Below are 25,005 nucleotides of genomic sequence, written 5' to 3'. Positions count from 1 at the left end.
ATCGGAAAAGCTTACGACTTAGGCAAAAAAGTGAAAATTGTGGAATTTCACCGGGAAATCAAAGGAAAATCTATGAGTTTATGTCCAAGGGTTGTAGCGGCAACTCTTGGGGAATTATATTTCAACATCGTTTGGTAAAGAATACTGATTGAAACATTCTACGAATGATTTAATGAGGCAATCCATATCACCCAATCAGTGCGTATTGGGCCATGTTCCCCTACGTTTATTGAAATCACCTTTTGCGTTATGCGATACTTATGCATATGTGCAAAGTTTCCGTACAAGAAGTCGTCAAAAGGCCGTACAAAAGTGGAGGCGATATATGGGCATATTTTAAATGATGAAAATTAGTATGCAATACGAGTGTATAGATTTTCAGTCATTTTATGCGACTTAATTCATCATAAAAAGATATATTTGACAGCTGCTCCGCGTTGGTCCGACTTACTTTGCACGTGTATGTGGAACAAAACAAATTGCAGTAATGAACTCAGAAAATGACGTCTTATGCGAGAAATATCGTCAATCATCGTGATGTGCGGGCGCGATGAAATTTATATCGTTAAACGACCTTTTACGTATTTTTTATGCGACTTCTGGTTGTCGTAAAAAGTCGTTCAATTATACAAATTGATCACATTCGCACTACATGGTATATAAAGTTGTTTGATTGACGATATTTCTCGCATGAAATGATATGTTCTGAGTTCATTCCTGCACTTCTTTTTCGTCCCATATATTCCTCTTCTTCACCTTCTTATTCTTCTTCTTTTACTTGGCATTAGGTTCTCATTGGGACAAAACCTGCTTCTCAGCTTAGTATTAAATGAGCGCTTCCACAGTTGTTAACTGAATGCTTTCTTTTTTTAAAGCCGCCATTTTCGCATTCGTGTATCGTGTGGCAGATACGATAATATTTTATGCCCAGAAAAGTCAAGAAAATTTCCATTACGAAAAGATCCTTGAACGACTGGGTATTGAACCCAGACACCTTCAGCATGGTTTTGCTTTGTAGCTAAGGAAGGTCCCGTATATACGTATAATGTATACTGTTGGATGGCTAATCAATTGGTTAGTCAATTATTGCTTGTTAGGCATCTAGTGCTTTGTTAGGCATCTGCATCTAGTGTAGTGCGAAACTTTAGGCTTGGATTCAGCTCATTCACACCGAATGTACGAACTAAGGTTTCGATTTACTTCGTCGCAAGCGCTAATATTCGTCGTATCCAATAAGAAATGCTCCACTACGGCGGGTATGCGAATATAGTTTCATTTTCCAAGTGTAATTTTGTGAAAGCTCTTATGGTTCGTCCACTTGTATACCATAAATGCAATAAAACTACTGTATTTCGATAAATAACTTCAGTTCAATTATCCACTTTGCACTTTTTCACCGAAATCGCATGGACGAAGAGGTACCGAGCGCAATCAGCGACCACGCCACATTAAGATTTCTTCCCGCCCACACAGTCACACAGAGGATTTACTTCACCGGGCATTTATTTACACTATGGAAAATCCTCGTGCACCTTAACTGAAGGATTTCATTCCAATCTCACACCGTAAATCTTCTATAAGAACGAAATTTTGAGAAATTCCCTCAATGACCGCATATAATTGAGAACGTTTTTCATCCGTCAGGATTGAGAAAATATCTTGTGTGAATCAATGTGTGCGTGGTGTTCGGCGTAAAACATGGTTCCTTTAATTGAGGTGTTTTTGGTGTGAGTAGCTGCTTATGATTGTTTGGTCAAAATAAATTGTGCTTATATGGTTATGTTGCATTATGATGGCGCCAATGTATTTTAAAGGAAATTCATATATTTAATTATGCGGAAGGAATGGAGGGAGATGCCCGTAGATCTAGATATTGTAGTAAACATTTTATTAAATATGACGTTGAAGAATTGTATTTTGACTCCTCACTATATCACAATGAGCCGTTACCTAGTTGTGAGACGAATCAAAACTGATTACGATCAATATAGAAAAAATAAACGATTAGGATTTATCAAAACCTTTTTGCACAATGCGAAAGCCGACTTTTTGTTCAAGCTTGAACAAAAAGTTTTGCAATTGCTCACTGAATTTTGGGCATGTTTTTTCTACAATTCTTGATAATTATAATGCCTAAAAAATAAAGCACATTTCTCACAATAGTTCGGATAGTATTCTCACAGAATCCTGGTCATGAACTTCAAGGAAAACTTCGAAAACGTTGAATTCCAAAACTTCGAATGCCAAAATGTCGAAAGGACAAAACATCGAAGGAACAATACTTCAAAAGGGTAAAACTTCAAAAAGAAAAACAATGGAAGGGAATTTTTTTTTTTGAAAGAATGATTCTTTCTTGAAAGAATAAATAATTCGATGTTTTGTCCTTTAGAAGTTTCGTTTCTTTAGACATTTCGGGATTTCTTTTGTTTTTCGACATTCGACATGAGACGAACCAATGTATTCATGTTGAGGGCCCACATAGGCCTTTTCACGTGACGTTTCAAACCAGCTGACTCAGAAGCTATTTGACAGTTCTTCTATGAAAATTCCAGGCCCGTGTATGAATCGGTCCTCCATCGTTGTAGACGAACCTGTCTCATGAAAAGGCCTATAGCCGTATCGCAAACAAGATGAGAGTCGTGGGTTCTCAATTTTCTCGACTTCGCAAGTTATAAAGTATTTTCCTGCTTGCCACACAATATAAAATGCAAAAGTGGTTATTTGGCGAAGATAGTTCAAGTTCATAATAAGCTGAGAAGCAGGCTCTGTCTCCGACGGTACGTAACGACAGAAAAAAAAACAGAGGAAGATGATACCAAAGAATTTTCTTTTGATATATTTTAAATTAGCTAAATTAGCCTACAATGTTCCAAACACTTGAAAGACAATAAGTTCAGAACTCTAATGTAACGTAGGGTAAGGGTCGTATTTTGGAATCTTAAGGAAGTGATTTTGGATTTTTGTATCAATTTATGATTTGCACTGTGTAACCAATTTTGGACCCTCAAAGTATATATTTTGGACCTCCGGCATTTACATTCGATTGGAGACAAAGCCAGAGAAACTGTTTGTTTAGTATGCTTGCGCATAGACAAATCGACCGATAAACAATGGAAAACCGAAGGAATTTTGCGCTTTTAGCCCAGAAATTTCAAAAAAGTTTTTTTTACGCTCGAAAAGTTTTTGACGGCTTCGATTTTTTTGCGTGTAATGTGTTGTAACGGTAGCATGGATGAACCGATTGAATTAAGTTAATTTCAGTCAGAACATAGACATTTTCCATAAACAAAGATTGATGCAAGTGAAAAACAGTCTTATCTATCAAGACAAAATGCGAACTAAGTGGACAGTTTGATTTGAACTGGGAAATTTGATACAAAATAGACCAAAGGGTAGAAAATATATAGGTTACCCCACGGTGTACTATATTGAGAAGGTTATATATTCCGAAAACTGACAGCTACTTGACGACGTCATTCCTATCCACCTCGAACAAATTTGCGAAGAAAAATGATCTAGTGGTCCGGATATGGTGAGATAGGAGTGACGTCACATGTTTACAATCAATGTTTCTAAAACCCTACACCTAATGTAGATGATCGTATCCGATCGCCAATTTTTAAGGGACTGTAGCATGACGTCAGCAATTTTAATATTTGCCTGTAAATCTAACTTTTCATTAGCATACACGCTGGGCTCGTATTGTTTGATTAGTCAGGTCATTAGCCTGGTAGTAGAAAAATTTGCACGTGTGGCGCCATATTGGTTATTCATAAGAACATAAAATTTATTCTCAAGGCTAGTCCATTCAAATTTTCAAGATGTATCTTCCTGAAGATGACGGGATCATTTATGGTCATAAAACATTAACATCCTCTGCAATATTCCGTTTTCGTAGACGGAATAGAAACTCTTCAGAACATGCATCTTGAAAACAATGAACACCTCTGTTAGCATTGCCCAATTAACATGGTCGAATGTGCGACATCGGTTTTCACCGAAGAGGAATCATTCCACGAATTTGCGTCGCTTGTGCGGAAATAAAAGTTTTGTTTTTATCGCCCTTGGGAACCGGTTCCCGGGAATGAATCTCTTTCAGAGACTAGCAGACGGGACAAGACTGCTTGACGACAGAGAGGCATGTTCGATTAGTGAGACGGTTTGCCTGCCTGGCTGGATTGACGAGAGAAACTACTGGTTTTTGTCTAAACCAGATTTGTGAAATTAGCACCTTCCTCGATCTGCAGGCGTTTGACATTTTGGGAAGAGATTTGAGAACAGAACGGAACATTTCGCCGTTGAATTTGCTGGCGGTGAAGTATTGTGATTTGACTTATGGTTGCATGCATTTCATCCTAGGTGTTCAAAGACCAAATTTCCTATTTCTAAGAGATTTTAAGACCAGAACTAGTTGGTTACGGGATTAGTTTCATTTCCGCATGGCTGCTAGTAGGTCTCCTACTAGAGACTTTGTCACAATTGAAATTCTCATATCAAGAAAGTTCAGTAGTGCCATGTTATTGAATTTCCGTGAATTCCCCACCCCATCCCCATCTTGCTACTTACTTTTTCCCAGAAATCCGGTGCCACCGGTGATGAAAACACTCGTTCTCTCGTAGAACTGCTGAATATCGGTCAGCTTCTGCTCGACCTGTGCCACATTGGTGATGATGGTTGGGTCCACTGTTGTGGGTTGCAGCTTTGACGCCGCTGCCCCGTCCTGATATGCTGCCACGGTCATTTTCGTAGATGTGTGCTTTCGCTGTTCTTCTGTACTGTTTAGCAGTGGTTTTTTTTCCTTCCTCTACTAACCCCACTACTTTTCGTGCCGGTTTGCAATTTTCACGGTTTCAGTACCCACAAACACTGGAGATTGTATGACGACACGACTAGTAAATATTTTTTGTTTTGTCGTCTTCTCGCACACTCACTAGACTCACTTTTTTCTCTCTGCCTGCCTGCAAGATTGCACCAACGAGCGAAGGTTTCGAAAATTCGTATGTGTAATAAGTCGCGCGCACTCTTGGATAAACTTTCAACTCTTGCGCTTCGCTTCACTAATTCACCACACTCGAGTTATAATTGCTGCGATTTTCTTCGTGTTGGCATTTCTCACAGCACCGGCGACCACCACATCAACGATTCCGACACTAAGTTTTTCCTTTGCTCCTAAAGGCGAGAGGTGGACCCAGATATGACCACAGCCAAAGGGGGTGTTGGATTACTGGGGTTTCTGTTTCTGTTGCCAATGTCGAGTTGTCGTCCCGTCTTGCTGCTGCTGCTGTTGTCGCTGTTGAAGAAGAAAATTAAACATGTTACAATGGCTTTTTAATGAGTGTGCTGTGTGCGGGGCAGCTTTTATGACTTAACACTTAGGTTGGCTCAATCGGTACTGGTGCCTGGTCATGATCTATTCTATTTTCTTTAACACTGTTAGTTTCGGGGTTTCGCAAATTTTTATGCAGAGTAAAGTGGGGTAAAAACTTCTTTTCAATATTTTTAGTGCAATTCAAAACAAATGTTACGAATGTGATGGCTGTTCGAATGTTATTCAAGTAAACTTTCACTCATTGGTTCAAAGTATGTCTGTCATAAAAGTATCGATATTTAGCGTTTCTACCAGTGATTTTTTGTCCCACTGGTAGGGCAAAGGTCGTTTAAGATATTAAATTTTAGAACTGTTATAACTAAAAGGGATAAATATTTTGACCCAAATTTGTTTAGCATAATTTTAGCCAATGTGTTAAGGTCCACTGTGTGGTGGATACGAGTAACTGATACTGAAGAAGACTGCAAGTGGTAGTCGAAATACGCGTATCTGTCAAAGATAAGCATTTAGGAGCGGAATTAAAAGGTACACGGTACTCCATCTACTTTTAAGTTTCTCTATTGAGATTCTGCTCAGAGGATTCGAACATTAATAAGAGTCACTGTGTGGTATTATTTCTTTTCAACTATTATAGTTTTTTCTAAAAACATTGATCATTCCTTTAAGGTCGAACTTTCGCTCCACCTTACTCTACCCCATCTAGGTAGTTGTTGCCCGACATGGAAACCATTGAAATCAACCGCGACTAAACCGCGTAGATGAAGAACGTCCTAAATCGTAGGATAGCTGTAAACAGATTCTACACATTTTGATTAGGGCAAATTTATCGTTCTACGAGATTTGTAGCCCCTTTTTTCCCCTCTGTTACCTTATTTTTCAATGAGGAAGATTCCCCAGTACCAGACATGTAAGCGGACTTTATTTTGCTCATCTTAATCTGATAGATGGACTCGTACGCTCACAACAATTTTGAGTCAGCATTCGATGTTCATTGAATAATCCGTGACTGAGAAAGTGGAGAGGAATGTGGGCTCTAGCCAAATGCACATCTTTCATTTGACAGCTCTTGCTTACTGCGAAGCTCTGCAAGCACATCATCATTGCTTTTGGGATGAACTGAGGTTGGTTGCTCCGTCAACGCAAGAGCAGAATTTCTCGTTCCTCTTTACTATTTTGAGCAAAGAGCTGTAAAGAGACAACGAAGAGCTGTCTGAAAAGGGAAAAAACAAATCTTTTGCTCTTTGGAGCACTGGGGTTGTAAAACATACTCTTCACAACTGTGGGAATGAAAATAAGCAAACACAAACGTGTAAACTCTTCATGCCTTAGAGTACGGACGCTCAGTTTGTGTGTGGGTGGAATCGCTTCTCTTCTGTAGTTGATCGTTCAAAGGGGGTGAAAGAGGCTAAATCAAGAGCAAGGAAGAAGCCGAGTTTCTTGAAAGCAAAAGCAATATCAACAAAGGGCTTGAAAGCAAGTCTACTGAAATTGCTACAATCAGTCTTAGCTGAAATACAGGACTACGAGAAATGTCATGGCAGAAAGCTGAACGGGCACTACGTCGTGCCAGACTGAAGTGTTTTCCGCTACTGAGAACGTGTTTCTCCGTTACAGATAAGATAGTTCCGCGATCGAGAGGACGTGGCAACAGTGAAGAGACCAACATCAAGTCTTAGATCAAGAAAAACAGCCCGAACTAGACAGCGCTTCCACAGGTACCACGGGCACAAAGCAATTGCACCCCGCGTATACGAGTTGAAAGGATCGGTCTTGCAATTCTGGATGGAGGATGATTTCCGGTTTGCAGGCGCCTTAACGATTTATTATCGATACTACGCTACGCCCGCTCAACTCGGTTTAGTGCACGACAGAGGATCTAGTCCACTCCGGTCGCGCCCGTTGGTCTTCTTCGTTTTCACGCTCCAACAGACTGATTTGTCGAGAGCCGGGGTCGGTCCGACGATTCCGGCTGCCCCAACGACTGAGAGCCATGTGCTGTCCGCTGCGTTAAGTGCCGCTGCTCCTCTCACCATCTTCGTTGTAACAGAGACATCAGTTGGACGATTGTCCTGTTTATCGCGTCCCATTTTTCTTCATCAGCACACTTTCGTCGGACAAGATTGTGAACATTTACGTCATTGCCGACGACGGATCTCATCTCGAATCGCCCATGCTCGTAGCGCGGACTTTCGAAGAGCACGTGCTCAGGGGTTTCCTCAACATCGTCGCACCCGTTGCATAAAGGCGAACTTGCGTGTCCAAACCTATACAGGTATTTCTTGAAGCAGCCATGACCAGACAAAAACTACGTCAAGTATTTCCGTATTTCTTGTTTACCCACATCGACAAGCACGAATTAGTCGGTGGGTCCATCTACCATTCTCAGCGCTATCCCACTGCTGTTGCCATTTCCTCATGGTTTCATCTCTTGCTCTTTTCCGAATTCCGCGCGAGCCTCGGTCCCAGTAAAATTTGCTGTCCTCTTCGAGTTGACGGCTTATAACAATCAATTCTGCAATCACATTATACTGCCTTCGATGATATCGTACGATCTGCCTGAACGTACCCGTATTCAGCCTGGAGCGATTTCTCTTCGTATGCAGTGCTGTCAGCCACACGGGGCCAGCGTATCTAAGTATCGATGTTGACACGCTCGCCATTAGTCGTTTCTTGCTGCTGCTGATCGCTGAATTGATGGGAATGATCCGGGACAGAGTTGTTAAGTAGCCTTCACGACTCTCTCACATGCATAATCGACATGGCTTTTGTAGCTCAGCCGATCATCACTCCCTGGTGTCTGACTTCTGAGTCGATGAGTAGCTTCTTCCCTCGCATTCATTCTTCCACTGCGTCTACTGTCTCAGTAGCAAGTGCCTCTACTTCCTCTAGTGATTCGCCGATGACCACGGTGCTCGTACCACGTCATCCGCAAAGCCGAAGATCTTCACACCCCGGGGGAAGCTCAGCTTCAACACTCCATCATACATAGCGTTCCAGAGAGTCGGGCTAAGAATAGAACCCTGTGAAATGTCCGCCGTGATTATTGTACACATTTTCCCAGCAGTGATGGAAAGTGGATAACATTTCTGCTGAACTGAAACAAAAACGCTCCCGAGCGTCAGAGCGTTGGTATACTCGCATCTGTCGTGCTCCCGAGTAACCGAAGCTAAAAGTGATTCGTGAACGTGTTCGGAGCTATTCAGAGTCATATTGTGCTTTTAGGAAAAAGCTGCCTCTCTTCTGCGATTTGTAGTGTCCAAGGGTTTTTGACTACAAACTAGTAGTTTACTGTCAAATTGATGGTTATACAATTATTTTGTCTGACAAAACCATAATAAATCACACCTTGCTCGGTTACTCGCGAGTAAACGTTCCCGAGTTTGTTGATACTTTTTTTTGGCATGTTCTCCCGAGCAGACTGGTGCGGACTTACTCAGCCAGTTCGGGAGTCTGTGATGTTTGTTAAGCGTTAGTATACACTCGGGAGCTGCTTCATGATGCGAACTTTTCCATCACTGTTTCCGAGCGTCTGTTTCGTATAGCAGTTTACGATTTTGAAAGTAGATTCTCGAAATCGCACAAAAATACTCGGGGACCTCCAGTCTGTGCAGCGATTCGGCGATCGCAGCCCACTGGCACTGTTGAAGGCATTCTTTACGTCTACCGTGACTACTCCGCAGTATCGATCATCTTTCCGCGCCGTTCCCATAACTTCTACGACCATTTGAATGGCATCAACGGTGGATCTACCCTTCAAAAAGGCATTCGTGTGCATGTCGATACCGGCTCCTTCCTGGTTTTTAAGGCTTTCGCCACCGCGATCAGGTCATCGTTCGTTACCTGGACTTCTTCTTCATGGATATGCTGAGCTTCGTACGGTGTCGTCTGTTCGTGCCGCAGGAATAGCGCTTCAATGGTAGTCTTCATCTTCTCCGGACACCTATCGAAATGTAAAGCTGGGTCCCTTCACTTCGCCATTGCAACTCTATAGGTGTCACCTCACGGATTTGAATTGGCAGGTTTCCCTGCTGTGTCTGATTACCCTGTTGAGAGCGGTTTTTGCCACCTTGTACGCTGGTCTTCGATCTGCTCTTTCAGTCTCGTTGCGGAATCTTTGCATACTTCTCCTAGCCCGAAAGCAGCTTGTACACAGATCGGCAATCGTCGAGTTCCACCAGTAGGCTGGGCGGCGACTACGTCTCGGTTTACCCTCCCTCGGCATGGTAAGCTCGTGCTAATGTCGCTGTCAACTCATTCACAGTAAAGCGCTGAGCATTGCGCTCCAACCTCAACTCCTAAACGAACACCTCCTTGTCATACTGCGACGTTTTCCATCTCCGCACCTTTGATTGAATCGCACGCGCTTCCAACTGCCGTCCGCTACCAATATTGTACCGAATCGCTGTGGGTATACTTCTCACTCACTCGCCAGTTCAAACTTCCTGACAGCCCAGGACTACAGAAGGTTACGTCATTAATTGTGTTGTGTTCGCTGCATGCTGCATTCGCTGGACCTGTCTCGTTGACGGGAGCGTCATTGTGTTTCTTGGAATCACCCGATTTTGCATCTGCATGATGCTCTTGGTCTCTTCGGCATGAAAGGTACGCTTCTCGTCCTCTGGGCTTTGTCCCTCTTTGCTTTGGTTTCCCTCGTAAAAGTGATTGGCGTCGCCGTTTATTGAGTCGGCGCTTACCATCTTTCTAAGGCAGTCTTGAATGCCGAAAACTCTGCCGCTTTCTGTGCAACGGTCGCCCATTCCTTGACAGCTAGTCCAAGGGTGCCTTGGATCTTGTCGTGATGTCTTTGTGCACATTGCTTCTTTTGTCGACGAACTCGTCCACCAGTTTCTTAGCTGCTGCAGCTCTCGGTAGCTTTGGTACTTTCGACCATGCATTGGCTTGAGCCTGTTGCTGCGGCTCTTGATGCTGCTGCTGCTGTTGAAGCAACTGTTGCTATTGCTCCTGATCGCACTGCTAGGGCAATAGCAGCGATGGTGGTGATCTTACTAAGTCACCTTTAGCGAAAGGGTTCGCAGCGCCTTCTCCGATTTCAATTAGGCTCTCTTCCATACTTCAGGGTCCCCCGTCTAGGCTACTATCATTTCCAGCCGTACGTAGTCGCCTTTCATGATCCCATGGTTATCTATGCAAGCAGGGAGGCCACGCAAGGGTTGGCACGATCTCTTATGAGAATCGTGTTCATAGCCGGATTGGCGTAGATCGGGGTTTGGCCATCCGAGCCCAGCACTCATCACTCACGACAGATGGGTTCTGAACGTATGCAGAGGCCTGTCAAGGTTTTACCGGGACAAGGGCAATCGCACTATTAGCCTACTCGCCGTAACCACCAGGTGACCAGTCGGCGTATAGACCTATCTGTCAACTAGATACAACGGGCAAGTTATTGGAGAGGTTGATTCTCAACAGGCTAGTACCGTATACGGAAGGTGCGTACTGCTTGTCCAACAACCAGTTTGGATTCAGGAAAGGTAAATCTACTCTGCTATCCAGACGGTCGTTCAGACAGTTGAGGTGGCAATCGAGTATAAAATGAGCGGCATCCGTTACTGCGCGATTGTCATGTGGATGTAGAGAAGGTACCGGTGCAGTTGTGTAAGCTTCTAGAAAGATGTTTTGATGGTAGGATTCTACTGCATGATGCAGAGGAGGGACAGAAAAGCGTTCGAATTACCGCGGGAGTACCTCAAGGTTCAATCCTGGGCCCGCTGTTATGGAATGCGATGTACGATGACGTATTGAGACTGCCCCTTCCGACGGGTGTTAAGATTGTTGGCTTCGCCGGCGATATCACCTTTGTGGTCTATGGTGAATCGATGGAGGAAGTAGAGTTGACAGCAGCGCACTCTATCTCCATAGTTGAGGAATGGATGAAGTCTAGGAAACTAGGACTGGCCCATCACAAGACTGAGGTGGTGGTGGTCAACAACCGCAAGTCCGAGCAACGGGCGCATATCTCCGTGTGTCGGGAAAACGCCCATCGGACTCATCATTAAGCAAGATGTTCATTGCTTCAATCAAAGAGGTACCAGAGGAGTCCGCGACACGTGTAAAGGGGCAACGCTCAGAAGTTGGCAGCATGATTAAGATGATTCCACTAAGGGTAGATGGACTCATCGGCTAATACACAATGTGTCAGATTGGTATTATTCATGGGGAAGTGAACCTCCACCTGACACAGTTTCTATCAGGACATGGTTGCTATAGACAGTACCTGCATAGGTTCGGACACTCAGAATCTCCTGCGTGCCCCAATTGTGCTGGAGTGGAGGAAACAGCGGAGCATGTCGTGTTCGAATGCCCTTGTTTCATTGTTGTGAGAGTTCGCATGCTCGCTACATGCAGAGGGGACACGTCCCCCGACAATATAATAGAGGCTATTGATGTGTGTAGGCTGGTCCCCTGTAACATTGTTTAAGTTGTCTAGGAGAAGCAGTTCTGCTACATGTGTTGTGCTATATGCACTGGTTCCTCCCGAAGAAATACCGTAAGGTGGTTCCGAGAAGATAAGGGTCTGAAGCCAAGGATAATGTCAATGCACTGTACACCACTTGAACAGTTCAAAAAAAAAAAAAAACTCAAGTACAGTGCATGGGCTAGTTTTAGCTGGTCGTCGTTGGTGCGTCATCCACGCATTCCCTGAGTTACCTTCTCAGGGGGTCTATGCGACTTGGAGAAAATATGTTTTATGTTTACGTGTATATTTTGAGCGAGTTATTCGATATTGAACGCCAAACTGATCCATAACTGCATGTGACCCACAACTGTGCGAGCATGGTACCTATTAATGTTTGTGTTATGAAAAATATTCGCTCAGACATGCCAAGCCTATTTTTTTCACCCCAACAACCTTGATGTCTTCAGCAACAGGAAAATGTGCAGATTCCACTTGACTCGAATTCGGACAAGAACTATCTAAATGTTATAAAAAAAAAGAAAACCTGTCTGAAACTTGAATGTATTGAACATTATTTTAAATGTTATACCTGGTGCACGCGGTGCAGGGATGAATCCAAAGTGCAATTGACCTTCGATCATTCTGAAAGCCATCCGTTTCTTAACATTGTCACCGTACATTGATCTTGCAGTGCAATTGCCCAATCCCATACCAATCAGAGTTTTCCTCCGCTCACAAGCCAGGTATCGCATTCAGTCCTGACCGACCAATCTCTTGGTCTTCGCTCTTGATGGTAAGTTCATAGTCCGACGATCGACGCCGCACAGTGGTTCAAATAAAAAAAAAAATCATTACTCAATACTTATTTTCAGTCTTGAAAAAAGCTTTTGAAACATGATTTCGCGTCCAGATGATGATGAGACATATTTTTCCATTTAAATTGTAGATGAATTGCGTTCATACCAACTTTTTTCAAAACTGGACTTCTGTTCGCCGCCGGTCGCTTTCATCAACAGTTGGACAGCTCGAAGAAGCAGATCAGTAAGGTAAGGTGGATTGTTGTCTTTGCCACTTAGCATAGATCGTACCTCAGTAGAGAGGTGGTGACAGCCCAACCAACGACGACTAGCTGCGGTGCGCTGTTGATATTTGCAACTTTTACATAACCGATATTTTTGCGGTGTTTGGCCTGATCTGGCCTGACAACAACCACTAACTACCTAGTAGAGGTCGGCTTCGTGGTCCGATTGCTCAAGTGTAATGGATGTGTGTATGATGAAAAGTGACTGTCAGGTGCACAGCACTAGATTGGTTTACCTAGGTGACTATTTATTCTAGGTATGGATTAGCGATTGAAAGCAATCATCAAGAAAGAAAGCTCAGAAAAATACAACTTTCCGGATGTGGTAACGATTTTGGTCGACTAATTACAGTACTTAATTCGGTTTCAATGTGCTTATAGGTATTCCACAAAACAGTTAGGAGATTTATTAAGAAAAAGGTATTACAGTAAACTTCAAAATCACTGATTGTATTTAAAAAAAAACTGTTCCATGACTGTACGGCTCCTGCTTTGTCTTGGTTGGTGATGATTTCCAATAACCTCGTCCAACGTCATCGGAAGCGCAAAATTGTAAATTAATTATTTTATATGTGCAAACAGCGTATGTACACATTGCACTACAATCGCCGATGCCGCAGAATGACAACGAGAAAAAAACGACGGTACAGCCTTTCCATCGAACTAATCACGAACACCATCTGCAATCGCTTCCTTCTTCTGGTTTTTAGCACATGTCAGTGCGTGTAATTGCGATTTATTACACCGGACCCCCTCTCGCGGGGGACGGCCCAAAATTCGCAAATAACACCATAACTGCTGGATTTTTTTCCTTCATTGCTGGAGTTGTAGACCTTCGATGGACCGGTAAAAAGTGATTACTGGTTGCGCACATCCACCATTAGTGCTGTATAAAGTGTTCGTTCCAGGATGTGGATCGTATAAATGGATATATTGGATCAAGAAGGTCTCAAATCATCGAATCCGAAAGATCATACCACTTGACTATCTGACCTCACACGGGGAGTACAACGTCTTGAAGTTATAAAGACGCTAAGTTTATGAGCGTCAACTTTTGAAGTGTTCATAGAAATACTGGTTATAATTTATAATAATTAATCATATTGGTGTTCATGATCATTTTTTGATCATGTGTGCGCTTGCTTTCAATTATATACATCACTCGATATTGTAGAGCTGGTGTCGACTTGCCTCCAGCATATCCATTCACTTTTTTGTATTTTACTTCTGATTATAAATTGAATTCGTGAGTACTGACTATTGGACCGTAATGATATTGAGCAGTTAATTGATATCGAATAAAGAAACCGTGTTGGGAATTCTAATCTTCTTTTTGTTCAGTGCGTTCTTTACAAGCTAGACGATATCAAGAGGACATTTATTTCTTTGCTTATAAAATTATCCCCCCATATGGAACAGTGATTGGTACCCCGTGAATGGAGTACAAGTAGCATATAGATTTGGGTTTAGGGGGAAGAGAGTGTTGTGTATACAGCGATAGGGGCTGATAAGTATCTCAAAAAAAGATCCCACCAAAATTCACTAAAAATCTTGCAGGTCAGGTAGCCATGCCAACTTCCGCAAACAATTTGTCAATAATATTTAAAATAGGGTGATTTCTTCAAGAATCATCACAAAAAGTTTTCATCAAATTTGAATACGCTGCTGATAGATTCGAGAGAATTCCGCCATTGGTGAAAACAGTTAAGTATTTCGAATTTCTAAAAACTCGCCAATAGTTCACCAGAAAAACTTACAAGTAATTTTTAAAGAAATCTGGCAAAAAATAGTCAAGTATTAAACTAAAAATTTTCCTTGTGTACCTCTAGGAATGTTGTAAGTAACATTTTCAAATTCGCACTGGAATAATATACAAGCACAGCCGATGAAATGAAATAAGACTCGAAATTTCTTGTTATATGATTTTTTATAGTTTCGGCACCATTTAACTATTATCGGAAACCAAATTTCAAACGCTAAATACACAGTATTTTCTCTCAAAACATTAAAAATGATTCTTTTCTTTGTTCTGTCTGCTTCCCGCTGACGAGATTTCCGAGACAGAACAAAAAATTTGGCCAGAGTTGTCATCTATTCAAATAAAGGCGCCTAAAATGCGGCTGATTCGAAGCTGCCGAAGTGATTTGCCTGCAGTTTTTATGGGAAATCTGCCGAAGAACGCAATAGGTCAACAATATGGATACAAATCAGATTTGAACCGCGTTCCTAAAACGTAAGCATGACTAATTGCTGTTGACTACTAGTTTGAAGCGAAACAGTTGAATTAAACAGTTTTAATACAAAATTAACTTAAAGATTCCAAAAAAATGGTTTCAGAAGTCTAGTATTTGTACCAATTATGGCGATAGCGTTCCAATCAGTCGACATAAAAGTGTATCAATTATGGACTATCGAATATTTGCACGAAAGGAACTCAACTGCCATCTTGAGCGAATGATAGTGCAACTCTAATAAGTAATAAGGTTCACGCTAGCAAAAATAAATCGAAAAGGAGTCGAAATGCATTGAAAATCCAAAATATGATACAAAACAGCATTAATGAACTCACATTACCTTTCAAGTGCCTAGTTTTGAAATAAAAAACAGCGAAAATTAAAAAAAATCGGTTACCTTTGGAACAGCCTGTATGATTTATCTTCAAAAACAAAAAGATGTATTATTCCTTTGAATGTTAGCCGTTATATTCTAGTGAAACAATCAGAAAAATCTCTTTCTGTTCTCACTATTGCCATAATTGGTACTTCTACCCTTATTCATCTGCTGATGCCCGAGAAAATTACAAAAGAAGCGTGGCATCCGCTTAAACTGCTGAGAATATGTAAATTCCCTTTGTACCTTAATCCGGGGACAAACCGATCACTACTTTACAGCTTCTGTTTATGTTGTCTTTGGGATTTCAAATGTTGTCAGATTGATTTCGAAAAAAATAATACTTCATTGATTTTTATCAGTTTATGTAATCGATTTTTTATGAATAACATAAGCATTTGATTTCATAAAATTAGTTTTAATATCAAAAATAGAAAATGACACTGGCGAAATTGATCACCATATAACAAAACAGCTTTGAAGTAAAAAAAAAACTCTATTAACTAAAATTAAGGTCTACTGATACTGAAAATTATGTCAAAATTCTTAAAACTCGTGCACTTGATGTACAATAAAATTTAAAATTTAGCTTTGAAAATCTGCATAATACACCTACATGTAGACCATTTCCCTTGAAAAAAGCACGTTATTCAAGAATAAACGGTTTTATGAGAAACTTGAGGTCTGTAGTGAATTTGTTCAGAAGATGGAGCGCTATCTGACGGTACCTCATTTAACTCGGAATTTGACCACTAGGTGGCACTAGTTTTTACTTCTGTTTTGCAGATATCCCAGGAACCTGTTCATTTAGAAAGACGGCGTCATCGGAAAAGTAGTTCAGTAACTCAAGAGCTCAGCGTTGACAGACACTCGTTCAAGTCTCAATCAATGAGCTCTCCCGCAAGAGCAAATTCATTGGATTATCTTGCTTAAGTTATTCGTGCAAAATTACTCAATCACAATCAAGCCGTCAAAAATGATTCATTCAAAAACTCGTGGAAACCGAATGTTGTAGTTTACATTGGATAGGATTACTATAATTCTACTAGACTAACAAGAAATCATTGCTTTGTGTGAGTAAACTGTGGAAATATAAGAAAATGAGTGAAATGGATGAGCTAACTCATCCATGATTTTTCGACTGCTGTGTAGCGTGATAAAAAAGTTCAATCGTGAGTAATGATAATTTGAGTTTCTCACAGCACTTGAAGGGCTATAATTCAAAATTTTGCCACCAGGCAGCGCTAGTGAGCATGAAACTTTTGTTTTGCAGATATATCAGGAGCCTGTCCACTTAGAAAGATGACGTCTTCAGCAAAGTTGTTGAGTAGATCAAGAGCTATCATTATTTTAGCCAATCTCTAATTTCGAGACTTAAAGAAATATACCGCTTTAGCTACTGAACAACGCTGCTCAAGGCGCCATTTTATTTAAATGGTCGGGCTTTTGAGATATTTGCAAAACAAATGTGTCATGTTCACATGGTGGCAAAATTTCAATTCAACTAGCTATATCAATAATTGCCCTTGACTTATTAAACAACTTTGCCGAATGCGCTATCTCAGTATTCTAGAATATCTGCAAAACGAATGTTTCATGCACACTAGCGCCACCTGTTGGCACAATCTCGAATCTGATAACCCTTGTAAGACTGAACAACTGTGCCGAAGACGCCACATTTTTAAGTGGCTTTCAGGCTCCTGAGATATTTGCGAAACAAAAGTTTCATGCACATTAGCGCCGCCTGGTGGTGGAATTCCGTACCTGAATGACCTGAACATAAAAACCAAGGGCGACTACTCGCGTTATAAAAATTTGTGCGACAACCTTACGTTAAACATCCTAAATTTACTTATAGGCTTAACACCATTTGCGGATTGTTTACTGCCCATATTTGCATAGTCGACGTAAGCGTCAACATGACCAACATGCAATTTTTCATAGATATGCATTCTTTACCTATTAATACACTCGTTTAACATGCAAACGACAATTATTTGTTCTAAAATATTTGTCTTACTGATATTAGCACAAACACCAAGTTATCCGAACAAACACCTGGTCTTTATTCGGATAGTTTAGCATAGGTTGATATGATAGTGACCCGGTGCTTACGTCAATTCATCCATATAATCCTCCATCAAACTCACAGATTGGATGGATAAAATGATGTATATGTTTGCAGATGACAAAAGAAAAAAAAAATGACCGAAATTGTTGAAAGATTCAAGAACGCAACGGGGGAAAGAAAAACACATTACATGGGCTGTTTCACAGTTCAGTTCAAACATCCGATATTTCCAACAGTATTGCTTCATAAATTGAATATTTTTATGCAGAACTGACCTTAATTAAAAAGGGGAGAAAGGACTCTCATAAATTGTTTCCACCTGACCGAGGAACGATTTTTTTTAAAGACAGTTTACTCCGTCTTCAGCCAAAGGTTGCTCAGACTGAATAATCACGAACATTAGGCAACGGATAACACTAAACACCCAGTAGCCCACCCAGTAAACACACCCTCGTAAATGATGCTATACAAGAGTACAAAGTTGGAGACGATATACGTACATCTTGCATGCAGCCTTATGGCACACGTGCGTATATCGCCTCCACTTCTGTACTCTTATGCACTATCGTATACGAATTTGTGTTCAATGGGCAGTGATGATTTTTTCGTTTGTCGAAAACTTTCCACCGACTTGGGGCGGGAATTGAACCCACGCTTCGTGGCACTCACAATACGCCTAAACGACTGACGCCGCTAACCGCACGGCCACGAAATCTGGTCACGCATAGATTTGATATTTAAACTTTAACTTGTAATGCACTTTAGAAAACACGTAATGTGGATATCAATCAGTCAAGAAAAACATTTTTTTTTTTAAATGGCATCGCGGACACCTTGGGAAGTCGTCACGGCCCCCTATGATACCGCGGACCACCGATTGGGAAACCCTAGCGTAGATAAAGTACGTCCCTCTCGGGGGATAGCTGTATTTACGACGAAAAAATACAATTTTCATATTCAGGAAGTACAGTCCATGATCTTCATTAAGGCAAACGTGTTTGCATTCCACTTTTAAGAGGTAATTAGTCATCGGTTGAGAAAAAATGGAATGTGTGAATATGTACGACATTAACCTTTTTTTTATTGTGCGTTAACATTAAAGTGTGACGATTAAAAGGCAATTAAAGGATGATCTTTTCCCTTACAAATTGACCAAGGGTGCCGTGTCGTGTATAACATCTTCTACTTTTGTTTCTTAACATAAAGCTTGTTCACTAATTGCTACACAGATATAATCAAGAATTTCTCTACGTAGATTCCCAATTATTAAGTAAAAAATCTACTATAAATTCTGGAAGAATTGTCAAAGAGTTAATTTGAATTACTCCAATGATTCTTAAATCTTAAAAATTTTCATCTGTTTGGTTTTAAAATTTTAAGTAAAATTGTCTGAAATTCGGCAATAGGAAACATATACGTAACACATTGTAGCCAATTGAGCGTCCAACCGCATTCGAAAAACCCCCATGACAACCCCCACACAAACTGCCGGGATCCGGATTTTCTCGCAACCATCATAAATTTTGCTCTTCTTTTGGACACTTCCGTGCTTTTTTATGCACTGAATCCAAAAAGAAAAAAAATCACCGGCCGTTCGAAAGAAACATGCAAATTTATCTGCCGTAACCTGTTTCTTTCGGATGATGGCAGCAAGAAATATCCAAATATTCAAATGTTTTCCGCATTCTAAAATGGCGTCCAATCGCCCGATATTGCATTTTTAATTTTAGAAACAGCAATTCACTTCCTCATTTTTTTCCGGTTTTGTATTTAAACCAAAATGGACAGTTCGCTCATCTTTATTCTCCTATCATAGTCAACTCTCCATAACTTGACATTAAAGGGGGCATTGAGATCTTTTTTTTTTCTGGCGTTAAGTCCCAACTGCGACAGAGTCTGCATCTCAGATTAGTGTTCCTATGCGGACTTCCACAGTTAGGGATCCGGATACTATTCTTGATACTTTTGATTCACTTCGGCAGTGGGGTTTTTTGAAAGCTACAGAGCTCATATTTGGCCACAACATGCGCATCTTATTACAAAGTTTAAGAAAATTCGTTATTTTCGTTGTTCATTTATATGATGCAGCGGCGTAGCCAGAAATTGTTTCTAGGAACATTAGGGGTTTTGAGAACAAAAAAAAAAATGACCAGCGCAAACAAAAAAACCCTTTTTAAAATCTCCCTTTTTGCACCTGCGTCCAAAACTGATAAACCATTCATATTGTATATCGCAATACTAAATTATCTCAAAGTTATGCATGAATACTGAAAAACAAGAATATAGCCTACACCCACAAATCAGCGCAATTATTCCATGTATTTTAACCAATCTAAATTACAGTCGACTCTCCATAACTCGATATTCAAGGGACCATCGACTTGAAGAATTATCGAGTTATATAACATACCGACACAGAAAATCCTAAAATAAAAATATCAGATTTCTGTATTTTTAAAACTTGTATGATCATTTTTGTAGAAAAGCAATATTATTTTGTTGATAGTTTAAAAAAAAAATCAATACTTATTTTTAATGCTCGAAAATCACATTTTTTTTACTGAAAGCCAATATTTGTATTTTCATATATTTTTAACTTTCATTACAACTTGTAAGTTTTTATTCAATTCCAAAATAAAAGAAGTGCTTCTCTGTATGAGTTATGGAGGTAAATTTGCTTCACACATGACATCGACTAGTGGAATCGTGTTATGGAAATATCGACTTATGGAGACCATGATGTATAACAATTTGAAGGGACCGAAAAATCCATCGAGTTATAGAAGATATCGGGTTATAGAATATCGAGTTGTGGAGAGTCGACTGTATTCGGACTTTAATTTAATGGTTGAATTATTTGATAAGTTGTTGAAAAGTTGGAACCAAGCTGTAAGAACGCAATAATCGTTTAAAATTTTTATGGAGTGAGATTGGTCAATATAGTATAAACAAACTATTCGCATCACCTGCAAAACATATTTTTTTTATTGGTAAATTTTAAATTCATGGTTGGTAATTTTTCCATTTGACGTAAATAGATAAAATTCATTACTTTTTCAAATACGATTGAGTTCTCTAAATAGCATAAAATAGCCGATACGATCATATCAGCAGTTTAACAGTAGCCAATGATATTCAAGCTTCCTCATTTGGATACTCATGGATACTGGTGAAACCATTAGAATATACAATAGATTATAATGTAGTTTGAAACCATGGAGGTTTTTTCTGCATACATTTGCCTCTGTCATAATAACAGAAGCATAAGAAATGAACATTTTTTGAACTAAAAATTGAAAATATTTTTCCTGTTAACGGTTTAGAATCCTATTCATTTCCACAGTGTTGTGTATTTTGATTATTTACATAATTTTGTAGAGCATTGTTACCAACAAAAAATCCAAGTTATGGAACCATTCGAATTAAACGGTATTTATTTATTTATTCCTTTTATTAAATATCTTTGTACTTTGCTAGGGTGATCAGATAGAGAGTTGGTGTATTCATAAAACTTGTTTCAATTTCATTGATTATCAATTTTGTTAAAACCTGCATATTTGAAAATTGTAAAAAAAATAAATGTTAAGAAGTTTAAACATATTTTTTCGACATACTTTTCATAAAATCAACCAAAGACACTTACACCTTATTGCTTTTGAGGTTTAACATAGTATTAATGAGTTCATTTTGTTAAAATAATAGAGTTTCTGTGACACATTTTGAAATTAACAAAAAATATACGCACACTTCGGTATTTATTGTAGTAATCTAGAAATTCAAATTATTTCAATGTATTTGGGTCGATCTCACAAATTATTTTATGCTTTTAAGTGATGTGTACATTCTCAAAATACAATTCCACTGATTTGTTGTTCCATTGCTTGACAGAATATTGTGAAGCCTTTCAAAATAACGAGCATATGACTTAAAAAATGTGCAAACGCCTAAAAAACCTGAAATTTGCAAAACCTGTGCGAAGATGGCTGATTTTTTTTTAGAAAATTGTGCTTAAGGGTCATGCACAAATTACGTCACGCTTCGAGGGGGGAGGGGGTCAAGCTAAGCGTGACAAGCCTTACAAAAGTTTCGGAAGACTCATACAAAAAACGTGACAAAGAGGGAGGAGGGGGTCCAAAAAGTTGAAATTTAGCGTGATAGCCGGACCACATCCGGCGACCTCATTTTGTGTGGCCTGCGGAGGGATTGAAGATTCTTCTCATATTCTACAAACTTGAAGTTGGAAGATACTTAATTGTTAATTTTAAATGTAAGTTCAAGCTTAAACATTTTCTCTAATTATTTTAAACACATAATTTATAATTTATTCAAAATATGATTTTAAATTTGAAACAAACTCTAGATTGTTTCGAGTTTTAATAACGGTAAAAAGTTCTACATATAAATCTAATTTGAGTAAACATATTTAAGGTTCATTATAAAAAACAAGTTTACGAAATTATCCTTGTTAGGATTACAACATTTTATAGAATGCTCACATAATCAAATAGCTTTTTAATTCGCTATGGGTGCGAATATAGGGCTATTATTGAGCTTCAAAATGGTGGAAAAGCGGGCTTGGTTGACTTCCGTCATTATTTGACAAATAATGCTTGAACAGAAGTAATGATCAAAAGACTAAACAGTCCTACATAATTACATAGAATCATAAGCTAACATTCCCACACATTCCTAGAAATGACGCTTACCAAATTCTGGGAGTGATTATTTTTGCATATTTTTGGCAGGTTTTTAAAAAATAGACTATTTATCACAAAATCTTGGACACAAAATCAACGAATTGTGGACACGACCTTCACGGATAACATGGTCAGGATTCCCACAGAATCTTGAATAGGATTCCATAGGCTTCCATTATTTCATAGAATTATGAGCAGGTTTCTTTTGAAATCCTGAACAGCATTCTCAAATATTTCAAGTAAGAGTTTTGGAATAAATACTGGGGAGATTCTGAAGGAATACTGGGCATAATTGTAAAATCGTGGACAGAATTCTCACTTGATTCGAACGAAAAGCTTTCACATTTTTTTGATCAGCATTATCACACATTCCGGATCATTATTCCCAAAATAACCTACGCAGGATTTCGAATACTAGACGGGATTCTGACAGGAGTATGGTTTTCATAAAATTCTAGGAAATATTCTCACCGGATCTAAAGTTGGGATAGATTGTTCAAAATATCCTTGGTAATCTTACTCAAATTCGAAGCGACTTTCCTTAAATCCAGCAGAATGTTCTGTTTTCGATTTCTCCAAAAGAAAATTGCTTTAATTACTGACTTTTGTCAGATTTCATGCGAATTCATTTAAAATCATGGCCCACCACATAAAATCTGTTCTGCGATTTGGCCTGCGGTCAAAAAAGGGTTGGGCAGGCTTGTGCTAATCATATGGCAAAATTTTTTTCATCAAAAAAATTTCATTTGCATATTAGCTCTATAACAAAAAATTGAAGAAAGTGCTATTTTTAACACACTTCTTTATAGCTACTGTATTGATTCACGTATATGATAATAACGACCGCTTAACAGGAAAATAATGTGTTTTTTTTTCATTTTTAATTGAAAATTTTTCCTAATATATGCTTAAAGCAAGAGCAAAAAACGACTGCATTCAACTGTTTTAGTTGGTTATAATAGTTGAGGTCCTACACAGATTGGAATTTTTCAAACCTATTTTTAGTGGTTTATAAATTGAACATAATTCCATTTTTCAAATTTATTTTCGTGTAGCAATTAGTTAATGAATTTCCCGAAAATCACAATTTGTACAAATTTGAAATGGAGAGAATCGGCAAATCTAAATCTATGTCAATACAACAAATCTTTTCATGGTGAAAATGAATCAACGCCAAACCTCATTTTGTCAAGAGTACAAATCTACAGATCCGAACACCGCGAACAGGCTGAAAACTTGATCAATTGGTCATTCGCTGGTAATGACCTATCGATCAAGTTGTTATCTAAAACGGATGTTCGATTCTCTCTGGTTTGGCTTCATTTCATCACCTTATGAAACTTTATGCCCTACCGAGAAGGTTTGCCAGAAATTTTGGTACTAACAGATGCAGTAGGCTTGGAGAACAAGCATATTGAATGTTGTTATTTTCGATCGGTTCTAAGCAAACATATTTAAATTTAAGGAATTTTTTATCATAGAGTTCAAACTATCTTCATTTCATCGGATGATCACTGACCAATTACCATGAAGTAGGATCCATATTTTTTGCTATTTTAAACATAATTTTAGCACCAGATTTGATGCAAAATTGCTGTACATAAACCAATAAGGTTGATCTCTGTTCTTATTTTCCTTTATAGTATTTGTTATAATAGATTACATTTAGTATACATTTGTTTTGATAGATTACATTTAGTATACATATAAAAAGCATCAGATAAAAATAAAATTGTAAAGGGGAAGGATCATTGTTCATAGATATAGATCATCACTTAAGTAGTTATCAGATTTATCATTCTTTGTTTATCACTCAATTATCATACACAGTCTCTTTTTTGCCATATCCCAACATATTGCATCATCTTTCAGCTTTCTTCATTGTACACATAATTTTTGATTTTTTTCATCGCTCACCATAGATTTCTATCTATTCAGATAGATATCGGTTAAGAGTCTTAGTTTCTCTGTCACTCTAAGATATCACAGTTCATTAGCTTATCACAACCATCATTTTATCCACCACCATTTGAATTTCTTACTTTTTATCAAACTGGGAAATCACAAACTGTATTGCACATCCAGTAGTTTGCTTTAATCAGTTCCAAAATGTCACAGTAGAATAGCCGTTTATCTTTTGTCACTGTCATTCACCAACAAACGCTAACACTGAGGGCAGATCAGAACTTCAAATAGCTTTCGAGTTCGCCTCAACTGTCCAACAAAATCGCAAATCGATCACCCTTCCGCACGCGCGTATGCCAATCGCAATCGAATCGCACTTCCGAATTAGCAAAAATGAGAGCTGCTTGCTTCACCGCTAGACCGCAACTGTCTAGAACGGACAACAGCCCGTCGGATCTTATACTGCGATGTAGTAGATCGATAATACATGCACGCGAATCTCTGACGCAACACAACACTCAGCCAGCCAGGAGACTTACGCACGATTGAGCCGAATGCGAGCTTCACCTCAACAGCGGAGGACGACGACGGAAGTAAGTTTGGCTGTCCGTGGACGGAGACTGAAGAGACTACTGAGCGCGGCGCGAATCGCTGAGACGATCTGATCGACAGTTGGTCAGAAACTGATTGGGCAGGCGGGTGGGCGACAAAAACAGCTGGTCGCACTGCTCTGCGGTCGAAGCCGGTCTCGGAGAGTAGTCGCGCGTGCTGTTTTTGGCACGTTGGTGGTGGACAGTTTCGATCTCTCATGTATGTCTGTTCGGTGATTCGGCGATTTCACTGCGGTCGAATATGAAACAAAAGCTGGTCAAAATAGTGAACGACTTTAAAATATAT

The 25,005-nt window shown here is 39.5% G+C and overlaps 1 protein-coding gene across 1 annotated transcript in view; it reads right to left on the bottom strand.

Moving 5' to 3' along the window:
• Positions 1–24,778, bottom strand: part of LOC5568385 (fatty acyl-CoA reductase wat) — a 108,908-nt gene extending 84,130 nt beyond the window's left edge. The window contains exons 1-2 of the mRNA XM_001658000.2: positions 24,246–24,778; positions 4,567–5,290 (exon numbers count right to left, since the gene is read on the bottom strand). Of these exons, the coding sequence (XP_001658050.1) occupies positions 4,567–4,741 (175 nt within the window). The 5' untranslated portion in view covers positions 4,742–5,290; positions 24,246–24,778. The remainder of the gene's footprint in view (positions 1–4,566; positions 5,291–24,245) is intronic.
• Between the last annotated feature and the right edge of the window lie 227 nt (positions 24,779–25,005).

The sequence above is a fragment of the Aedes aegypti genome, chromosome 3 (genome assembly GCF_002204515.2).
Source record: "Aedes aegypti strain LVP_AGWG chromosome 3, AaegL5.0 Primary Assembly, whole genome shotgun sequence".
Lineage (NCBI taxonomy): Eukaryota > Metazoa > Arthropoda > Insecta > Diptera > Culicidae > Aedes > Aedes aegypti.
This window is presented reverse-complemented; position numbering and strand designations above follow the sequence as displayed.